At 38.4% G+C, this 20,619-nt stretch overlaps 1 protein-coding gene across 5 annotated transcripts in view; it reads right to left on the minus strand.

Moving 5' to 3' along the window:
• Nucleotides 1–93: 93 nt before the first annotated feature.
• The window catches only part of CCNY (cyclin Y), a 119,089-nt gene continuing 98,563 nt past the window's right edge, over nucleotides 94–20,619 (minus strand). For all 5 annotated transcript variants that reach the window (XM_064393825.1, XM_064394163.1, XM_064393990.1 and 2 more), the window contains 3 exons: nucleotides 12,239–12,405; nucleotides 8,802–8,964; nucleotides 94–3,058 (listed from right to left, as the gene is read on the minus strand). In XM_064393825.1, the coding sequence (XP_064249895.1) occupies nucleotides 2,942–3,058; nucleotides 8,802–8,964; nucleotides 12,239–12,405 (447 nt within the window). In that variant the 3' untranslated portion in view covers nucleotides 94–2,941. The remainder of the gene's footprint in view (nucleotides 3,059–8,801; nucleotides 8,965–12,238; nucleotides 12,406–20,619) is intronic.

Here is a 20,619-nt window from a genome sequence, read left to right on the forward strand (position 1 = left end):
CTTTTTTAAACGTTGATCCAATTACCAACACGTAAATGACCAAACAAGTGGCCCACTGGCTCAACAAATAAAAATAATTCATTAAGACAATGATACTTGAAGGGACAGGTTTATTATATCTCCTACACCTTTTCAGTTCTGAGCCGGTGACCAAAGCAATAATGAAAACCTTAATCCAGAAAACATTTACAGCAAAATACAATGTCTTTGTGCTGTTAATTAAAATGTTATATGGTTCTCCTCCCTTCTTACATCTCCGGTGATTCTCTAACTTTGCAATGGTATTTTCCATACAGTAATGCTGAAAAAACTACACTAAACACAACATAAGCCTAAATAATAATTTGTTTTTAATTACCTGGTATAGAATACCTTGCAAACAAAAGACACTTTTCAGATTTACTGACAGGTACTGTATTTTTTGGCAACCCTGGAACAAACCAGAAGAAAAAGCAAAGAATTATTCTATAACCATGAGGGAAAGAAACATCCATCTCAATGTAGAGGATTCATATGGTAAAACTAAAGAAAAAATCCACACTTACAGCAGATTTTTTTTAATTCTTAGTGCAAGAAACATAACCAAGTTAATCACAGAATCAGTACTAATTAAGAATATGGAAAATTCTCCTATACAGAGGTAGAGTCCAGTGCACAAGGCTAAAACGATATTCAATAGTCTAAACAAGACTGAGCCAGGTTTTACGGAATCCACTTTTTAAAGTATCAGACTGTATGTACATACATACAATAAATAGACTATACAATCTTTAAAGTAGTTTAATAAACTTCACAAAAATTATAGTAGATGCATTGATATCTTTACATAATCCAAAGTTCATATCTCTATCACCCAGAAATGGATAAAACCAATATTCCTGATATCAAGTTAAATGGAAAATAGTTTAGCAAAGTGTTGATAAATCAAAATATTTTACATATTTTAAAGCCTAAATTTATGCTTATAAAGGATGACTTTCAAATGCTCTGAAAATGTTCCTTTTGATACTATCTGTAAAGAGGTTTCAAATGCTGTAATTTGTTATAAACACTTGCCTTACATTCCATGTTCAAGGGAAAAATGGACTTGGATACTCACAGTTCTGATGCATTGGCACAACAAGAAGTGATGAGAATTAGATTATTTTAAAGGCCCAAAGAACATCAGGAGAATTTATGGACAAAGCCTTCATGTCTCAAAAAAAAAACAAATCACACTGGGAAGCTAACAGGAAACTGCTTGGTTTCACTGCCTCCATCCTGTGGGTGCCTCCCTGCTGGAGGCCCTGGACCAGCATGGCCCTGGGAGTCAGGAGTGCAGCTCTGGCCCCCAGGTAGCCACAAGCCCATAGGGCTTAACAAAACAAACACGGAATCTTTGTGGGTTACAACAGTAGTGCACGAATCGGGGACATCTGCTGCCATTCCCTTCAGTGACAGTCACAAGGACAGATTTCAGGGAACTGAGAGCTTTCAGCTGTATCTTCCTAAACTGTGCAAAAAAACAAAAACGGGGTGGGGGGGAAATCACTCTGCGGTGTTATGAAGCAAATATGTTTATACTGAGAGGTTATTTTGTATAAAAGGTTCTTACAATTGCCAAGGGGGAACAGCCACAGTAAGAGTGAAATAATAATAATAACAACAGAGGAGTTTAATAATCCGAGTTGGAAATCATATTCACAGTTCAGTTACTTTTAATTTCTATAAGCACCTACACTGAAAAACATGAGGGTTTGTATTTTAACTTCCAAATCAAATCTCCTTGTGACAGATACCTTATTAAGATTTCCATTCTGCTCTTCTACAGGCCTTCTCATTGGAACAATTTTTTTTATTATTTTTTATTTTATACAAACAGACTCACTTTGATTTAAGGTAAACATATAAAAATTGAGAATATTGCTTGCAACAATGGACCTGGAGGTGAAGGAATGAACTTGTCAGGCCATAAAAAAAAAATCTCCTTCAAAATGGATGAATTCTGCTAAACTTCTAATGTTATGAAAATCTGCAAAAAGGATCACAAGATCTGTTGCAAATTTCAGAGATTTGGCCCAAGTCTTATCATCATCATCTCAAGACTTTAACAACTGTATCTTTATATTATGGAAAAATAAATGATTCCAAGAACTCAGGAAGGCACACGCACCCAAGTATACTATAAATAAAACACATCATGAAATTACGAAGATCTTCTGATCCCTGTACACACTTTTGGTTCAGCACTATGGTCAAGTTCTCTCTTTTGAAATACAATAAAAGGCATACAAGAAATGTAACATATGCATAATAATTAAGAAGAATAATGCTAATAAGACAGGTTACAGAGAAAAGTGCAGTGAAAAAACCCAACACTATTTATTCAGGGGCTTGTGCTACTGTAAATACAGACTTTGTATTTCCTGCTGTGCAAGGGGAAGAATTTATCCTGGGAAGCAGCAATGAGGAATGCAAAACAACAACAACAACATCAACAAAAAAAGATATTAAGAGAAACCTTTAAGATGGAACTCTCCCAATGTCATTCCTCTAGCGCACAGTCATCTGACTACACGTTTTTTTCATGCTGCCATTTCCCTTCATGAGTACAATAGAAAATGGCAGAGTTCTTAAATATTTTTCTGCCTCTACTTCATTTTTTTGTTTCTTCTTCCAAGCACCTGATTTGCTGTTTCCTCATAGAAGTGTAAAGCTGTTAGTGGAAGTGAGAAAATAATTGTTGCCGATCTTCTCTCCCGAACACCAATTTCTCCATTTCTCCTTCCATTAGGTATTTCACTCGTGTGCTACACAATGGGGAGGCACTGTAAAGGCAGCTTGACAGATTTAAAAATAAAAAAATCAAAAGTCTTTTTTTCTTTATCCCCCCGCCCCCAGCCCACTCTGAAAAAAATGGATGGATGAAACAGTACGTCCATAGGAATATTCCAGTCTCCTGTTAGGAGATAATTGCAGGGGACCATCTAACCACAGTCAGATTGTCAGCACTGACCGACCGCTTCTTCGCAGCTTTCCTGAAGTCCTTGTACTTATCTTCACACAGGCGAGAAATGGCCTGCAAGAGAAAAGGTGAAAACCCCTCAGTGGCATTGCCCACAGCTGTCCAGGTAAAGCAAGACTAAATGCAGATTTCTACATACAGGTGAAATTACAAAAGTCACTTCATTAAGCAAAACACATGAAGACATTCTCCTCAAATCCTAGTTTTCATTTCATTGATCTTGGAAGGAAGGCTTGCACTGCCCCACAAGGCAGCTTCAGAAGGACTCAGCATACCCCAAGCCTTGTCTTTGCAGATGAACCATCACAAACCTCACTGAGGGAGCTGACAGTGCTTATCCATTTTTACAGGGTAACTGGTGTATCATCCTTCATAGGTGAAAAGTTAATAAAACAACCATAGAAACTGTAAGTGTATTTGGAGAATTTAAAAATCAGATGGCTCTTAATTTTTTTATTTCCTAAAAATCTTCTAGTAATTATATTTTTTTCTGTTGAGAAATGGTCTTGCAGAACACTCATCCTGCTTTGGCTCCTGAGCTGATGTTAATTCACCTTTCAGAAGCAGATGATAATTTCTATGACCAGGCTATCTTATATACTTCCATATATATAGGGAAATGAAACTCATATTCAGAATAATTTAATTCACATTATAAATACATAGTCATTTTTAAACCTTTTGAAGAGAGAGACAAACATTTTTGAAGTGTCAACTCCTTTTATACTATACTGGAGTTAATGTTTGATGTTTCTTCTACTGTTTTTAGCCAAGTTTAAAAATAGCATTTATTATATGGACCTCACATGCATGAATTTACTGTTCCCTAAAATAGCCTGTATATTAGAGTTCATATGGCTGGAACAAGCTGTGGCTGGCATCAGTAGAGATGTTAACTCTGGCAATCAAACTGCAGAGCTGCACAGAAAGCTCACTGCAAGGAGTACTCAAGGTCAAATTCAAAAATACGACAAACTAAAGCAGCATTTTTTATTTACTCAGGAATGCTTTCAAGTTGTGCCTTAAGATAAGATGTTTAATAAAGAGCACTGCACAAACAAACCCAGTAGAAGTGTTTGATTATAACACAAGGCATTACAAATAATTAAACATCCTGACTCCATGGATCACTATTTTCTGTCTTGATCTTTACTTCTATAGCACAGCAAGTTACAGCAGTGAAGAGTCCTTTAATTTGAGTAGTCCTGCAAAGACCAGGGGCAGGTATGGCAGAAGCACACAACTCATACACCTGAGAGCACGTTCACCTAATGCCACAAAACATCATTAAATTAGAAAACAAAAGAAAACAAAACAAACTCAAACCCAGAACAACATAAAACCTACCACCACCAAGAGAACAGTTGCTACTTTTTAGTTGAACACTACCTTTTTGTTAAGACTACACTCAGTTTTCCTTTGTGGTGCACATGAAGAGAACAGAACAAAATAACAAAGGTATTCATATTGCTTCTTAGACCGTAACTTCATTCACTTAAAACTGCTTAATAAAATCTTATTTAATTCAACCAGGAATGTGATGGACTAAGAGAGTTTATGCAATTCAGTCAGGTTTAAAATTCAATGGGTTAAAAATGTTTATCCATGAAATAATGTGCCAAGGCATGACATGACAAAGGGGTGTACTTAGGTGGAGCTCAGCTTCTTTCAGCTGCCAAATCAGACTATTACCTTAGGCATCAAAAAGTCAGAGAAGGTAATCACTTCAAAATTGCCTGTGTGACACAGGAAAATTTCTGTTCTGGCACTTGGTCAGACAAAATGAAATGTTGCTTGGAAGTGGCACTTAATATTTGGCATCTCTAGGCTATGCTGATGAATCATATGGATAAGAAACACACTGCCATTTAAAGCAGCTCAGTATCTAAAGATGCCTCTTCATCTGCAAGTAAGTTATAAAATCAATATTTGGAGCATACTTGGCAAGGTAGTTAGTCAAGTTTAGTATAACATATGGGGAAACAAAAAACGCAGAAAATGGTAAATATTTATTATTGTCCTTCAGTTAAAATAAACCAAAATAGCTATAATCACCTATCATCTGATAATTCTGTTGCTTTTATTGCTTGAAAAAGAAACCAATTTTTGACAGTTGCAAGGGACCATTTCTCATCTCAATTCAAAACATTCTTAAAAACCAGCAACACTAATTCATCATGTGAAATTTTGCTGGACTTGGCTGTAATGTATGTATTCAGCCAGAATGCATGCACATATATATTCTTCCATTATATCCATGCATACAGAACTAATGTCAGTCTCCCTGCTGAGTTACAGAACTCTTCTAGAGATTCCATCACTGGAAGAGAGGACAAGTAAGGAGAAAGAAGGCTGGAGAATGGCAGTAGCAGCAGCAGTAGTAGCAGTAGTTATAGTAGGAGCAGTAAAAATTTTGGCTGCATGCACATTTGTGCAGGGCAGGAAAGCAGCACGGATGGTTATGGGCTCAGGAATGCACAAAGGCACAGACTGTGAGTCCTGCACACCCTCCAAAAACTGACAAACCAGAGGAAACTGAGCAGGGAAGAAGAGCAGGTAGTTCACCTTAATTTATAAAGCATGAGAAAAGCACAAATGGTTACTCCTAAGACCCAAAAAGGTGAGTTTTGCCCTGTTTTGCTCTTCCTTTTCCTCCTGGCTTTGAGGGTTGTGAACATACAAACACACAGAAATGCAATCAAGTCATTGTGACACTGGAGAGCTGAAGAAATATAAAGACACTTCTCTGCTTGTAACTTACATATTTTTCTGCTGGTTTTGTCTGTTTGATCTGTGGGACTCTATCTCTTTGTCAAGAAAACAGCACACATTTCAAAGGGTTTGAACTACGTGCTCAAGAACCATCCTAACAATAAAGATCTAAGACAACATTAGTTAAACTGGGAGTGCACTAATGAATGCTCTCAGAAAATCTAACCTTGGAACAGTGCTAAGATCACAGGACAGACACATTTTTGTCTACTTAACCGAAAGAGGAGAATCTGACTCATGTTTAGCTCAGTACACGGGAGAAAAACCAGGTGCAAGAGTAGGAAATGACAAAAGAGTGGATTAAGGCTGGACACCCAACAACCTTCTTGGCAGAAAAAAATTCTCCCATATCAGAAAAGAGGTCTCAGGAAAAGCAAAGGAAGCCTTGACATTTGACATAATTAAAAGGAAGAACAACACACTATAACATATGCTGTTTGGAACAAACAGCATTGGCAGGTGGACAGAGTGGATGAGCTAATGAAAGTTTATTTGCCATTTTTGACCTGCCTAATTCCATGGAACAGGAGAAAAAACCCAAGAGGGTTCATAAAAATGGTTTCTGGCTACTAGGTGGACTGGTATAACAAATCCAGAACACTTCAGTCCACAGATAATTAAAAGGTAAAACAAAAAAAAATTACTTTCATTTTGTCATTTAAAAGACAAAGCTGCTTTTTAAGTGTCAATTCTGAGAACATTAAATAAGAAGAAACATCCACTGCAGATGCTTGAGAAAGTGATGTAATGTTTAACAAGTACTGCAATCTCTCGTAACACCTCTCAGCTGATGGATCTTGTCCAGCATTTCCCTGTGATGAGGTACATTTCTTACTAGCCTCATCCTTTTAGGTCTTTTTAGGGCGTTTTTTCATCATCATGGGTATGCCAACTTCACGATGTTTGCAGAAATCACAATGCAGAATCTGCCATGTCAGATCTACTGCTTCTGCTTTAGATATAAAAAAATAGATTTAAAATGCAAAAATAGCAAAAATATAATACAGCTATTTCTCTAGGCAACACCTTTTGTGATCTCAAATGCCAGTTGCTTTAATCTTAGGACTGAGCAAGGTCTCTTTAGTTTATCACACAAGGCAAATCCTTCCACTGCATGGATACACTTGCTGTGAGGCTGTTGTCTTTCATCACAGACTGCAGCTCTTCTCTCGGTATCAAAAATATCACAGCCTGTGTGGTACTACATCTACTCCACTTGACAATCCAGGCAACTGTTTTAAAACAGAGAACTCTGGTCTGAACAGCACACCAGAGACAACAGAAGTGCTGCAAATGCATTTTGATGACTCTTGGCAAGTGAAATGCTTAACTGTGCTCAGGAACTGGGCTATAAATTATGCTGTCAAGTAGTTTCAAGGGCACACGAATGACAACCATGTACTGCCAGGGAACAAGGCAGTTCCCTTCCTTCTGGCCACAGAACAGAGAGGCAAGGAGGTGGCAGACCAAGCTGGTTCACAGCAGATACTCCTCCTCTACCCTGAAGACATCCCCTGGCTAGCAGGGTTATTTACAGCCAACTTCTGCTGGCAGCTCAAAGCATGCCCAGTGGGGAAACTTTTAATAATACACATTTATTGAAAAAATATTCCATTAGTTCTTTTTAAATATGCCCTTTCTTTAGCTAGTACAGAAGAATTACCAGTATTCTCTGGCTATTTACTGTCATTTCCCATTTTTCTTTTCTTCTAAGGTTTTAGGAGCTATCATTGTTACATTCATTTGTAACATGCTGTTATACATTGTGTGTGATATAGGTGGACAGTTTTAAGAAACTGTGGGCTAAATCAAAAAGTAATTATTTTTGATATATGTAATAGCATTTACTACCAAGACTCCCATAACTCAGTAAAGCACCTCTTTTCAAGTAAGATTATAATCCAAATGAATTTTTTCAATATTCTCTTTGATAGAAACAAAATCTGATGCAAATTTAGATCACACTCCATACAGAGAATGACATTGTTATTGGAGCAACCTGTGCAATTTAGGAAGAATATTTAGAAAGAATTGGAAATAAAACTTAAGTGAAATTTTCTTTGATTCTTTCTCCACCACTTTTAGCTCCCATTAGAGTCACAAACAAGTCAATTAACCTTCCCACGCACCATTTCCCCCCACAAAAACGTGCATAGGACTGCCTGACTGTTCCACAGGAGCACTAGGAATTTCAGAGCATGCAAAGCTCGGTCTAACCCACAGGCAAGCAACCTCCAGTGCAAAGATGTTATGTAATTAAAGATGTGTACTGTTAAAAGCAGCCAGAATCTAATGAAAATTTTCAAAATTAGTAACAAAATTCACACCCAGTGCAATAATGCCCATATTTGAAAAACATATCCAAAAAAAGAGGAAAAAATATGTTGCAGTCTTGCAAAGGGCCCCCAATTAGCTGATAATTTAAATTCCTCCTGTGTCTGTGGTGTTCACAGTGCCCAGCATTTCACAGGTCCAGACCATCCAACAGTGCTTCTGGTGTATGGTAGATCCACATCTCATAGGCATTCATGACTTATTCACTGAAGGCGTGTGCTCATTTCTGTTCTCTCTTTACTGAGAAAAACATCATGGGAGATAACAAACTTGGACTCACATGAAACTGAGCACTTGCAGAAAAAGAACATGGAACAGCTATTTTCAGCAATATTTGTTAATATTCTGTCATTTAAGGTGGATAATCAGTTTTAAGAAACCAAAGGAACAAACAACACTAGACTGTGAATAGAATAATTATAAAACTTGTGGGTACTTTCATAAGGCTAATATAGACAACTGCAACTGAAAAGAAATGGAAAGCAAGGTAAGGTACGAAGAAAACTGTGTCTAAAAGCTGTCCCCACAGCCATGAATACTCAAAGCATAAACAAAACCATTATGAAAATCTGGCTTATGATATTCTAATATCTCATGGGAGTATCTGGGAAGAGATAGAAGAAGGGAGAAACAGCACAGAAATTCCCAATCCCCCTATACATTTAACACTGAGCAATCTAAAAAGTCTTACCTCAAGTTTATATGCCCTGTCCCTGCTGAGGGGCTCTAAGGGAAAACTCAGGTTATTTGCTTCTGCCAGGGAACGCAAATCAAAATAATACTTGGCATAAACACTGGAGGGAACATTAATATTGAACTGTAACAGCTCAAGAAACTGGCGTTCCAGCTCATTCCTGTGGAAAGAAGATAAACATGGAAACATATTTCAGACTGTGCATTCTGAATGCAATTTTACTTTAAATTGCAAATGGTATAAACCAAGTTCATTTTTTATTCTCGCCATATGCAATTATCCCAGCCTAAGTTTGACCTTCTCTACCAAGTTCTATCAGTGTACTCACACCAGTGAGGAATATGAGAGATGCTGCACCTTGCAGCTGCTACTGCAATGTCAATCAAACCCAGACAAACAAAGTTTTGCTAGTGAAAGGGCACCTTTATCAGTTTAGCTAACACAATTTTGGAAAGAAAACCTAGCAGGGAAAAAAAAATTCGCGTAGTTTCTACTTTACCTCCACTAGGTGGGTCTGCATACACAGCTATGCCACAACACACACACACACACACACACACCCCCGCCCTAAATTTGTCAGGCTCCTCTCATAAATGCTGCAAATTACTCTAACACATAAATTACTGAAGAACATATTTACCCCCTGCAGCTCTTCATAATCAATTGTTTAGATTTAGTCATGGGAAACCTGAATTTTTCATAATACTCGCTTTATGAACAGAATAAAGCAATTTTTCCTTTAGATGTGCAACCAAAATTCACAGTGGTGATCATGTGTTTTCCAGCATTTAAAGGAAACATGTTTGTCAAAATACCTGATAGAAACAGAGCTCCTGTTTGAGCTCCCACCCTCTAAAGCTTTGGCATACAAATCCATTATTAACTACACCAATACATTAAACAGTACATTGAAAAATAAGCCAACTAATCAAATTAAGGACTGGAAATTTTAATAAATTGTTCAGATATCCTACTTAATACTTATGCATATTACATTCAAAACAATGATTTCAAGATATGATAAATAAATAAATGTGCAGTGAAAGCCACCAATGTTTGCTGAAGAGCCCAAAGACTGCACTGCTGTGCTACCAGTGGGCATTTAATGATGACTATATTGTCTCTAAGTTACATTTTGACTACTGTGCAAATGTGCAAGGAATATGAAATAGAAGTTGCACAGTTGGCAGTAGAAGAGGAAGGATCTGAAGATAAAAAGTACTGGTGCAGTAATTTTTTTTAACACTGAATTATTTTTCTCCTTCTCACTCTTTACCCTTACATAATTCTTGCATCATAAGCATTGTCCTTCCTTATCCTCACTCTCTGTGCCAAAATTCTACATTTATATAATGATAAATACTAATTAATATTAAAAGACTAACTAAAAGCTGGATATGGAGTCTTTGGCTTAAATTCACATTGTTGAAGATTCCAACTTAAAAATCCAAGTAAAAAATGTCTGTAAATAAAAACAAAATATTGCATTTACCTGTCCTTTTATACTGCCAAGATTGTACATTCTGCAAGCTAAGCCTAAAGTTCTATATCTATTGATAACGTAAAGCCTATTTTACTGGCAGAAGACATTGGCTGTACCACTTGAAGAGTACCCTCAAAAATCTCAAATACACAGCCTCAGTTTCTTATTATCCCCTGTTTCCAAGATCTCATAGTTGGATCAGTAGACTAGCTGCAGATCAGAAAGGACAAAAACACACAAGTATTTCTTACTGAACTTAAGTAATTTAACTAACCACCATACCCTTCTTGCTCCATACATCTCCCTCAGACTGCTTTACCTTGCGCTTTCCTGGGCCACTCCTCAGAAATTCAATGTAATGCCACATACATGACTACAGATACCCACTGCACTTCAGTACTCCCAAGTTCTCCACTCACTTTTAGGCACAGTTCACTGCACTGATGCTGACTTATAAAACCCTGAAAGGTCTGCTTGATGTTTTGCAAGATACACTTATGCTGAATGATTCACACAAATTGAAGACTTTGACCTAGAGATCTTCTTCTGCCTTACTAATACAATACAATGAAAGGCCCTGTTTTGCTTAGAGCCAGAGACTGTCTCAGCTGAAAAATAAGAAAGAAAAAAAAATACATAAAAAAATTCATTGCAGATAGGAGGAAAACAAAATTTGGAAAAGCTGACAGCAGGAATATAAGCACCAGAATCTTTGCAGGGGGATTCACACAGAGCCCTAAACACAAAGCCCATGAAGATAACCAAGTACATATAGAGAACTCGGGCTCCCCAGAGGCTTCTGGGTTTCCAGTTTGTGAGAACCCTAAAATCTTTCAAGAAAATGGTCAGAAGCTAAAAATGCTTGAGGACAAGGACTCATCACAGTTTAGCTTGGGGAATTTGCAGTGCAGAAAAGGGCTGATGTGAGCACAGGTCTGCCATGTGAGTACTGGTGCTATATAGCTCAAGTGCAGCTTCTAACAGTAGCACCATCACATGTGTTTGTCAGAAACAATAACTTCTTTTTTTGTTTCCTTTCACACCGCCTTCAAGGAAAGCCCTGAGAATTATCAATTCCAAAGCTCACATTTATAACCATTCCTCATTAGTACTGTCATATGGCACAGTCAAACCTGTGACTCTGCTTCAAGCTGTTCAACACTGCAGCTCATGTCCCAGCTTCAGGTACACTTTAAAAGCACCCAGATTTGCCTTGGAAGAGAAGTGAGTGGAGGGAGACCCCCAGTGCTACTGAATACTCAAAAAGCATGAGAAAAGGATCAAGGGAAAAAGTAACTTTGTAAAATCACTTAGGTTCCACTCAATCAGTTAAGAAACCATTAGCAAATTATTCTGCATGGAATAATATTGCACACAGAAATGTGAAGGGTCCAATTTTGGTTCTTGTCCATCTTACCTCCTTCTTTTGTCTTGGAAACCTCATTCTGTCTGGATTTTTAACATCTTGAAAACTAATTCAGCAGGATACCGTAAAAAATGTCAAAACCCAAAAGCATCAATTTAAAATAATGGCAATAAATAACTGGGTGATCATCTAAGGGTCATTAAGATAACTTCCTTTCCTACCTTACATATCCATTCTCTGCATGAAGAATTAGCATGACAGTAAATGATGCTGAAAGTGAACACATGCAGGGTCACTGGATGTGGGGCATTTTATCAAACCATACATTTAAATATTCTGTCGATCTGTTTTCATTATTGTGCATGAATATCCAGTGGTAAAATACACTTCAACCAGAAAACAAAAATAATTCATGTCTTCTATGTAAGCAGCTGTCAAGCTGACCTCATGCCATCTATCAGCATTCACCATGTTTAGATACAACACAAATATACAAACTTCATACAATTTATGAAAGAACTTCCCGTCACCCTCGCAGAGACAGATGTTGGCATTCATTGACAAAGATAAACAAACTTCACTCACATGTCTTCGACTGTGATATCCTTCAGGATCTGGCAGTAATCCACGTTCCACACTGCCTGGTCGTCCCAAACTTTGGATGCCAGCAGAATTGCCCCCAGTACTATTCGCTTCCAGTTTGCTGGACAAATATCTATCTCTGCATAAGTTAAGAGTCTTTCAAGATATACCTGGGGAAACACATTGAAATCAAGACTTGATCTATTTTGCTACTAAGTAGAAATGAAAAAGAAAACTATTCCCATTCCAGCAATTCTAAAACAGCATGCTGTTAAAAATGCTTTCAAGAAGATTATTTTATCATAAAAGTTGTCGTTTCAAATACACGGCATGTTAATGCCAGGCTCAAAACTGGATGTGATAAATCCATTTTAGTTGGTCTTTGCCTTCTGATCCTATTACCCATTTCAAGAGGTCAGACACCAGACTTCTAAACACACCATTTCTTCTTTAGCTGTGATTGCCCCCTGCCTGCCATCTGAAAGCTGAAGAAAACCTTAACATTATCTTATAATTCTGTAAAACAAAATATCACTAATTGTTAAAAAAATTATTTTCCTTCTTAAAGAAGGCAAACTGTTATTTAAGAATAGAATTCCAAATTATGTGTCAAGCCCATTAGTGAAGATGGAAGTCTAACTTTTTACTTAGTGGATCATTCTGAAAAGACTTTGATGTACAAAATCTGATATTACAAGGCTGCAGAAACACAAAGCTCAGGAAGAAGGTGGCACATGGATCTCCCTGATGTCTGCACTACCTGGGGGTTCTGTGCAAAACACTGTTTTTGCTTTCCAGACAGCCTGTGTAAACAAGCTCCTTACACTCTATATCGCACAAGGCAATTTGTCAACTTTGCAAGCAAAACTGCTGCTCAAATAATGAAAATACAGCATTCCCTGGAGTCATCCTTGGGAAGCAGAAAACTTCTTTAAAGCAATACACTAATGCTGGGAGCTTCATAAGCACAGAGCATATGGAAGCTGTAATATTATGCCAATCAAATTAGCAGATAACTTAACTTCCTTCACATCAATACAGAATTTGACTCTCTACTGTTAATGCAAACCTTTTAAATCTCAACTTTTCACATCCAGTTTTAGCAGATTCAAAATGAATATGTCACATTTATAGTACATAAATAGAGCATTCAAAAATCAGAAAATATATCCTTTCTAATGTACAGCTCTAGCTTAGAAAAAGAGAGAGAAAAACAACTAAATAAGGATTTTGTGGGGGCTGAAATTCAAAGGCACTTAGAGAAGAAAATGTAAACAGGTAAGAATTATATTGCAAGGAAAGACAGAATCATAAAACAGTTTGGCTTGGAAGGACCTTTAAAAGCCATCTAGTTTCAACTTTCCTGTCATGGCAGGAATATCTTTCACTAGACAGGTTGCTCAGAGTCCCATCCAGCCTGGCCTTGAACACTTCCAGGGATGGGGCATCTATTTCTCTGGGCAACCTGTCCCAGTGTCTCACCACCTTCATAGTAAAGAATTTCTTCCTAACATGTAATCTAACCTCTTTCAGGTTAAAGCCATTTATAGCCCTTGTTCTACCACTAAAAACCCCCATAAAATGTTCCTCTCCAGCTTTCCTCTAAGCCTTCTTCAAGTACTGGAAGGCTGCTGCAAGGCATCCCCAGAGCCTTCTCTTCTTCAGGCTGAACAGCCCCAGCTTTCTCAGCCTGTCATGGGAGAGGTGCTCCAGTGCTCTGATCAGCTTCATCACCCTGCTCTGGACTTGCTCCAGCTGATCCATGCCCTTCTAATGTCAGAGAGCCCAAAGCTGGATGCAGCACTCAGGTGAACAGAGCAGAGGGACAGACTCCCTTCCCCTGCTGCCCACGGTGCTTTGGATGCAGCCCAGGACACGTTTGGCATTCTGGGCTGTGAGAGCACAGTGCACACGTCCAGCTCCTCCCCAGCCAACACGTCCAAGTTCTTCTTGGCAGGGCTGCTCTCAAGCCATCCTCTGTTTAGCCTGCATTTTGTGCTTGGGATTGCCCTGACCCACATGCAGGACCTTTCAGCTGGCTTTGTTGAACTTCATGAGTATTGCACAGGCCAGCCTCTCAAGCCTGCTGAAGTCCATCTTCACAGCAGATGAAATTACACCTCAGTAAAAAGGCAGCATAAATTTGCCACTATTTTCCCACCAGCACATACTTGAGAAATCAGAATTAAACATTAAATAGGAGTTTGATGAGACTCTATTGCTACACCTACTTCATTACCATATTGATGCATCTTCCAATAGTATGTTGAGTGTTGTGAAAAATCACTCTTGCTTCCCTGGTGATAACTTGGGCTTGACTCCAGATACACTGATTGCTGGAACGAGGCTCTTTATCATACTTCAGTAAAACTGAGGATGATAAACAGCTCTCCATTAGAAAGGCACTCAGTGTAGCTTTCAACTCCTTTCTTGAACATGCCTTAAATGAGCATTTATTTTGTTCACTTGCTGTGGCCTCCTTTACTCAGTCTTGGGTTTTAAGTATATATTCAAGTAAGAAAAAACAGAAAAGAACAAGACTACTAGCAGCAAACACTTGTTAAAGTTTAATAAGGTCCTCAGTCAGTGTGAGAATTCACTGTAATCTAGGATTTGTGACATCATCAGGGTACCTTTGGGAGACATTAGTGTAAGTCTTCAACTTTTAATCAAGCTCACCCAGCCACGCACACAGTCTTTCTTCTAGCTCTCCCGTGTCTCTTTCCCAGAGAGAACCCACTGACTGCAGAGCAGGAAATTCAGGCTGGTACATACTTGAGCTCTTGCCCTGCTGATGCAGAGCAACCTCGTAACAGCAGCACACACAGAGCCAAGCGAGCAGTGTCCAATGTAAATGTGCCCAAAGTGCATTATTTCTGATAAATGGAGCTGGTTTCATTTCAGAGCATTTCAACACACAATGCCCTGGTGGGAACACAGTGCCAGCCCACGATGTCCCATGCTGGGACACCAGAGCAGGACAGGCAGGGTCTGCCATGCACTCACTGCTGCAGGGGGTGCTTCTGGCTGCTGCAAGGATGTGCTGAATCAGGAGAGACTTTTGGAGAACAGCCAAGTGGCTCTCAGCCCGTTTGAAGAGGAAGGCTGCTGGGGTGGTTAATCACTACACTACTCATCCCAAACAAACTCATTGCTGGTGGGAGAACACCACCTGCTTCTGCTGGCAAAAGCCAGTGAGTCTTCCCACACACACAGGGAGGCATGCTCCACCTCAATTTAAAAAAAAAATCACTGAAAATGTTGGCCCTGTAATGGTAAACGTGAGATATGGAAATACCATTTGTATGCAATTATGTCTACACATTAAACAGTGTCTTAAACACAAGGGTCATTTTCTTAAATATGGGTTTTGTATCAAACAGACTGGGATTTTGAGTGTACTATGTGGTTCAGTGTATTTTTCTCTTGTAATGAATTTCACTGGCCTAATTTTCAAAAGCAAAACACTTTTGACATCTTCTTCAGAACTAGCTGCCATGAAGTAATATAATAAAATTGAATTTTAAAAGGTCACAATAGAAAAGAATATTACAACTTCCATCTGAGAATGCTGGAATAAATTGGTTTATATGGCAAAAGACAAAAAATGCAGAAGGAACAATGTGAGAAATGCTATTTTTCTTTCTTTCTTTTTTTTAAACGTAAGTCTAAGAACTATCTGTCTTTTTGATTATTTTGACAGGTGTTCCTTCATGGAACTAGAACTAAAGAGCTTTTAGTGTCTAGAGGTTAAAATATTATTTGCCTCCACTTTTAACAGCTGTGTCCATGCCTCAGCATGGAACTAAAGCTTAAAACAAATTGAAGCTGTTGCACCACTGTTACTTTTTTCCAATTTGCTTCATCCTTTGCAGTGCCTGAACGTAAGCTTTTGAGGCAGAACTTTTCAGTACTTCTCTATTAAACATTCAAAAGCTGAATTTTCAAAAGAGTCAAGTTTATTCTGCTTTAATTTAACAACTAGTTCTGCTCAAGAATTTTCACAGCATACAAGAGCCATCTTCATCACATTTATCATTGTCCACTTAGTTCTGATTGTATGTATAGATATTTTTTACAGAATGATAACAAGACTACTTGTACAGATTAAAGTCACTGATGTGACACGAGCAAAAACTTTCAGTGGTTTCAGTCAAACAAAACACACTTCTGAACTCTTTCCAGCTTGCAAAGAACAAATACAACTCAGTGTTAGTAACAACAACACTACAATATTCAAAACTCATTTGTACCGTAATTCAAATCCTAGCTGAAATGAAAATACAATTCCAATTGGGAAAATGCCAGTGGCCAGTGGTCTGTACATACATTTCTATTTACAGACTCGATACTTCAGAGTCTGGTACCTCCACTATTGGTCTACATTCTGCATTTGGGAATGAATCACAGGATTTCACATGACTGTCAGTCTAACAAGATTTGATGGACAACAGCTGCACCTCATTGGGGACATGTTAATAACTAAGCACACATCAGAATTCACACTGCACAGAATTAAGATTTCAAAGGAGCAATAATGCATTATTTTCCATCTCTTCCCACAGACTAACACCAAGCTTTTACAATAACTGACCTTTATACTTGGAGTATTAGCAAATTATTATTTAATCATAAGTGAAACCAATTTGGTGATTTGCCTCTGTTAAAAATTCATTTATCTGAATGAAGGAGACTTTATTTATACTAATTAAATAAAATTACCACTCCATGTGTATAGATAATCCCAAATTGGCTGGAAGTTCAATGAATTCTGGAGAGGTTCATTAGCTTAGATGTAGCACCACAGGAATGTAGTTAAATGGCTTGCAAAGCCATTTCAGGTCTAGCAGAAGTACAGAACTGATTTGTTTCAGCACATATCTTCAGCTCTTAAATCTTCCAGACCTGAAACAACTCCATGCTGACCTAGTTTGGGTGCCTCTGATCTTGACTCCCAGGACCTGGACTTGCAGTGGCATGCTAAATAGCATTAGGCCATCCAATATAACCACTAGTCCTGGGGGGCTTTTTTTATCCAAACACAGAACTGCAACATGGCACAAACTATCAGGATCAGCAACAGCATGCAAGGCCCAGCAGTGCTGCTCCAGCAGGGCCACTGCTGAGCTTGAACTAATCCCCAGGGTGGTTATTTGCAGGTGGGTGAATCCATCCTGCTCTCCCCAAGTGTTTAATAGTAACTACCCACAGTATCCTGTGCTGTCCCAGTTATCTAAGATGTCAGGCTCCCCATGATCCTGGATATCAGAGTGTTGGTTACACAACATCCCAATCAACAGAACATAAATCGTTTGAAGAAACTGAAAACTAAAGATAGCACTGAAGAGTTCATTTTTAATTAGTGTGAAACAGCATCTCATGTTTCCCATCCCAGAGGCTATTATAGCAGACTTTGGACATTATATAATACATTCAAATAGAAAGAAAAGTTAAAATACTGGAGATGCCTTTCCCTTTCCCTTTTTTCCCCTCTTCAGGAGGATATATATCAAATATGAAAGTGTCAAATTATTTAATTTCAGTATTTCACAATCACAAAAAACACTAATATGTTTTTAAAAAACTATGGAGTTCTTATAGAAGTTTTCTTTATGTACCTTCATCTTGAAGCTGTTGACATTAACATCCAATACTCCACTGATACCTCTTATCACATTGGAGTTGCAGTCTCAGCACTAAAAATACAGTTGCTCTTTTTTAGGCTTCCCTAAAGCAATGGAGAAGGTTTTCTGTGGAGGTTGTGAAATTTTCATCTTCAGAGAAACTCAGAACAAAACTGGTCAGGCCCTGATCAGCCTGGTTGTGCTTTGAGAAAAGGCCAAACCAGACACGACCCCTAGAAGTCCCTTCCAACAGAAATTATTATACAATTATACTTGTATGCAGTACTAGAATTTCCTGTGGTGCCACACTAAGAGGTCAGGAATTGTGTGTTGCCCCCAAGGAAGCTGACTGGGAGTCTCAGCACACTCAAGCAAGGGGAAATCACTGAGGAATGTCACTGACCTGACTAGAATAATTCTGAATTTTGAGGCAGCAGCAAGAGCAAAACATTATCTTCTCCCATGTGGTTTTTATATGGCCTTATGTCAAATTCTATCTCTATTTTACCAATAAAACTCTAGTGGCTTAAATTATTTCCCACTTGATTAACATTGACAGAAAGGAGAAAACGGCTTTGCTATTTTAATTACTATAATTGAGAATCTACAAATAAACCTTTATTTGCAAACACCTCATTCCCACCCTCATCAGGTAACCCACCTGTAAATTGCAGGAGCACAGAGTAACTAACATAGACATTTCCATCCCAACATATTATGGAGAAATACAGAGTCATCTCTCTCTAATGAGAAAACTTCAGCGTGTCACAATGCCTTGAAACTGAAATGATATCTTTATGGAAAAGATTATAATTGGTAGCGGGTCTCACACAGCCAAATCACGGCTCTAATCCAATCACTAAACTGCCATATGCTCTGTTCTAAGCCATCAGCCAGTTCCTACCACGACTCTCCAGAAATAACCGTGGTTTGCAATTGCCCAGCTGGGCATTTAAAATATTCTATTTGGTGGAAAAGGACATCATATCATTGTGGTCCTTGCAAATTCATCCCATTTTTACTTCTGAGACCAAATGGTAAAAAGAAGTAACAAAAGCAGTCACAGAACTATAAAAAAAGGTGAACAACTGCAAAGTACCATTACAGATATTTATAAAAAGCACAAACGGAACTGAGAGAAAAGACACATATCTCTAGATTTGCCCCTGAAATTACTCTTATTAAGACAAATACCTATAATCCATATCAAATGAACTCCAGCTGTTAGGCAACATTGACTTTCCAGTCCAAAACTGGGATCAGCATTCATTCTTTGCCCACACAGAAGCCTAAGAGGCATCAGCAGATACACACTCTTTGAATGTCCTCTTCCCCTATGATTTAAAAGTAATTCCCCCTCAATGCCCATCTCCATTGTTCTCTTTTCATTAAATGCATATCCCAGCAACACTAAGGCAAGCACTGACTAAGTAGATGTGTAAGTACTAACTGATAATCACTCATGTGTTGTACATGGGACTGCAGTCAAAAGATAAGAATAGCCCTAAAACCAGGGCCAGAATCTCTTATCAGGCCAGTACCCAGAGCACAGGCTCCTCCTGGCCTCCTCAGAGTGCACCCTGAGCCATGTCCAGCTGCCAAGGAGCTCAGGATCCACAGCACAGGTCGAGGGACCTTCTGTCTACACCTTGGAGACCTTCTTCTGGGCTTTGGCACCTCCCCAGGAATGCTTGAAGATCAGGACAAAGGTGGATACACACAAGCCTCCTCGTGGTTCCTACCACAGGACAGAGCCTGGCTTCACTGGCTGGCCTGGCTCACACCCAGCCACACTCAGGCTGCCTCACAGTCACACCAGGCAGCAAGCACTGCTTTGGATGGCACTCCAAGGTCTTCATGGAAACCTGCATCTTCCATCAGCTGCAGAGAGGTTGGAGGTTACACTGGGCCAGCAGAAAAGGACCTCTGCAGACCAAGTGTCTTTATGTACTTTGGACACCCTTTTGTGTTTTCCTTTTCTTTTAAACAACTATCAGATTTTTTACACATCAATTGAAATATACATTTTAAATAAAGTATTTTATCAGCATTCAAAAGTAAAAACATCCTAGTGAAAGGAAACCAATAAAAAAACACTTTCACCATTCCTCTAAATACACAGAAAACAAAACAAAATTGTCTGCAAATGCAGTAATTTTCACAATACAGCTCAGCAGTATTCTCTCTCTACCTAAGCGGTGAAAATGTGACCAAAGAATACAGTAAGAGCTCAGGAATATCTGGCTGGATTAATTAAATCCCTATTTTTCATAAGGAGAATTTATTCTTACATACTTCAAACTTCAAATTTGCTAATATCAAATCCCCACAGTCACAGTATAAACTCTTTAAGGTATTTCAAAAGCATGCTGCTCTGAACTTCTCAGAATAATTCAGTGTGTGTACTGTATGTATTTACATATCACTGTATCTGATCTGTCTACAGCATGCAGACCCAGCATGCTTGCAAATGCAAAATTAAACCACTATGGACACAGATGTACATTAAAAGTGCCTTAAATCTGGCCTATTTGCAAAAAACTCAGAAATTCATGCCAAGGCAAAGCAGAAAACTTGGACCATTCTGCTCTTCAGTTCATAGGATTGTTTTCACAGAAGAAAAGCACAAAGCATAAATATTTAATTCTCCTGACATGCAAACACTGTATTGTTTTCCTGTTCGTATGGGTAACACTCCTGTTCACATTTTTATTTGCCATCCAATTAGTAGATTAACTCAAGTATAGCTTCCCACCTCTG

Source organism: Passer domesticus, chromosome 1, assembly GCF_036417665.1.
Source record: "Passer domesticus isolate bPasDom1 chromosome 1, bPasDom1.hap1, whole genome shotgun sequence".
NCBI lineage: Eukaryota > Metazoa > Chordata > Aves > Passeriformes > Passeridae > Passer > Passer domesticus.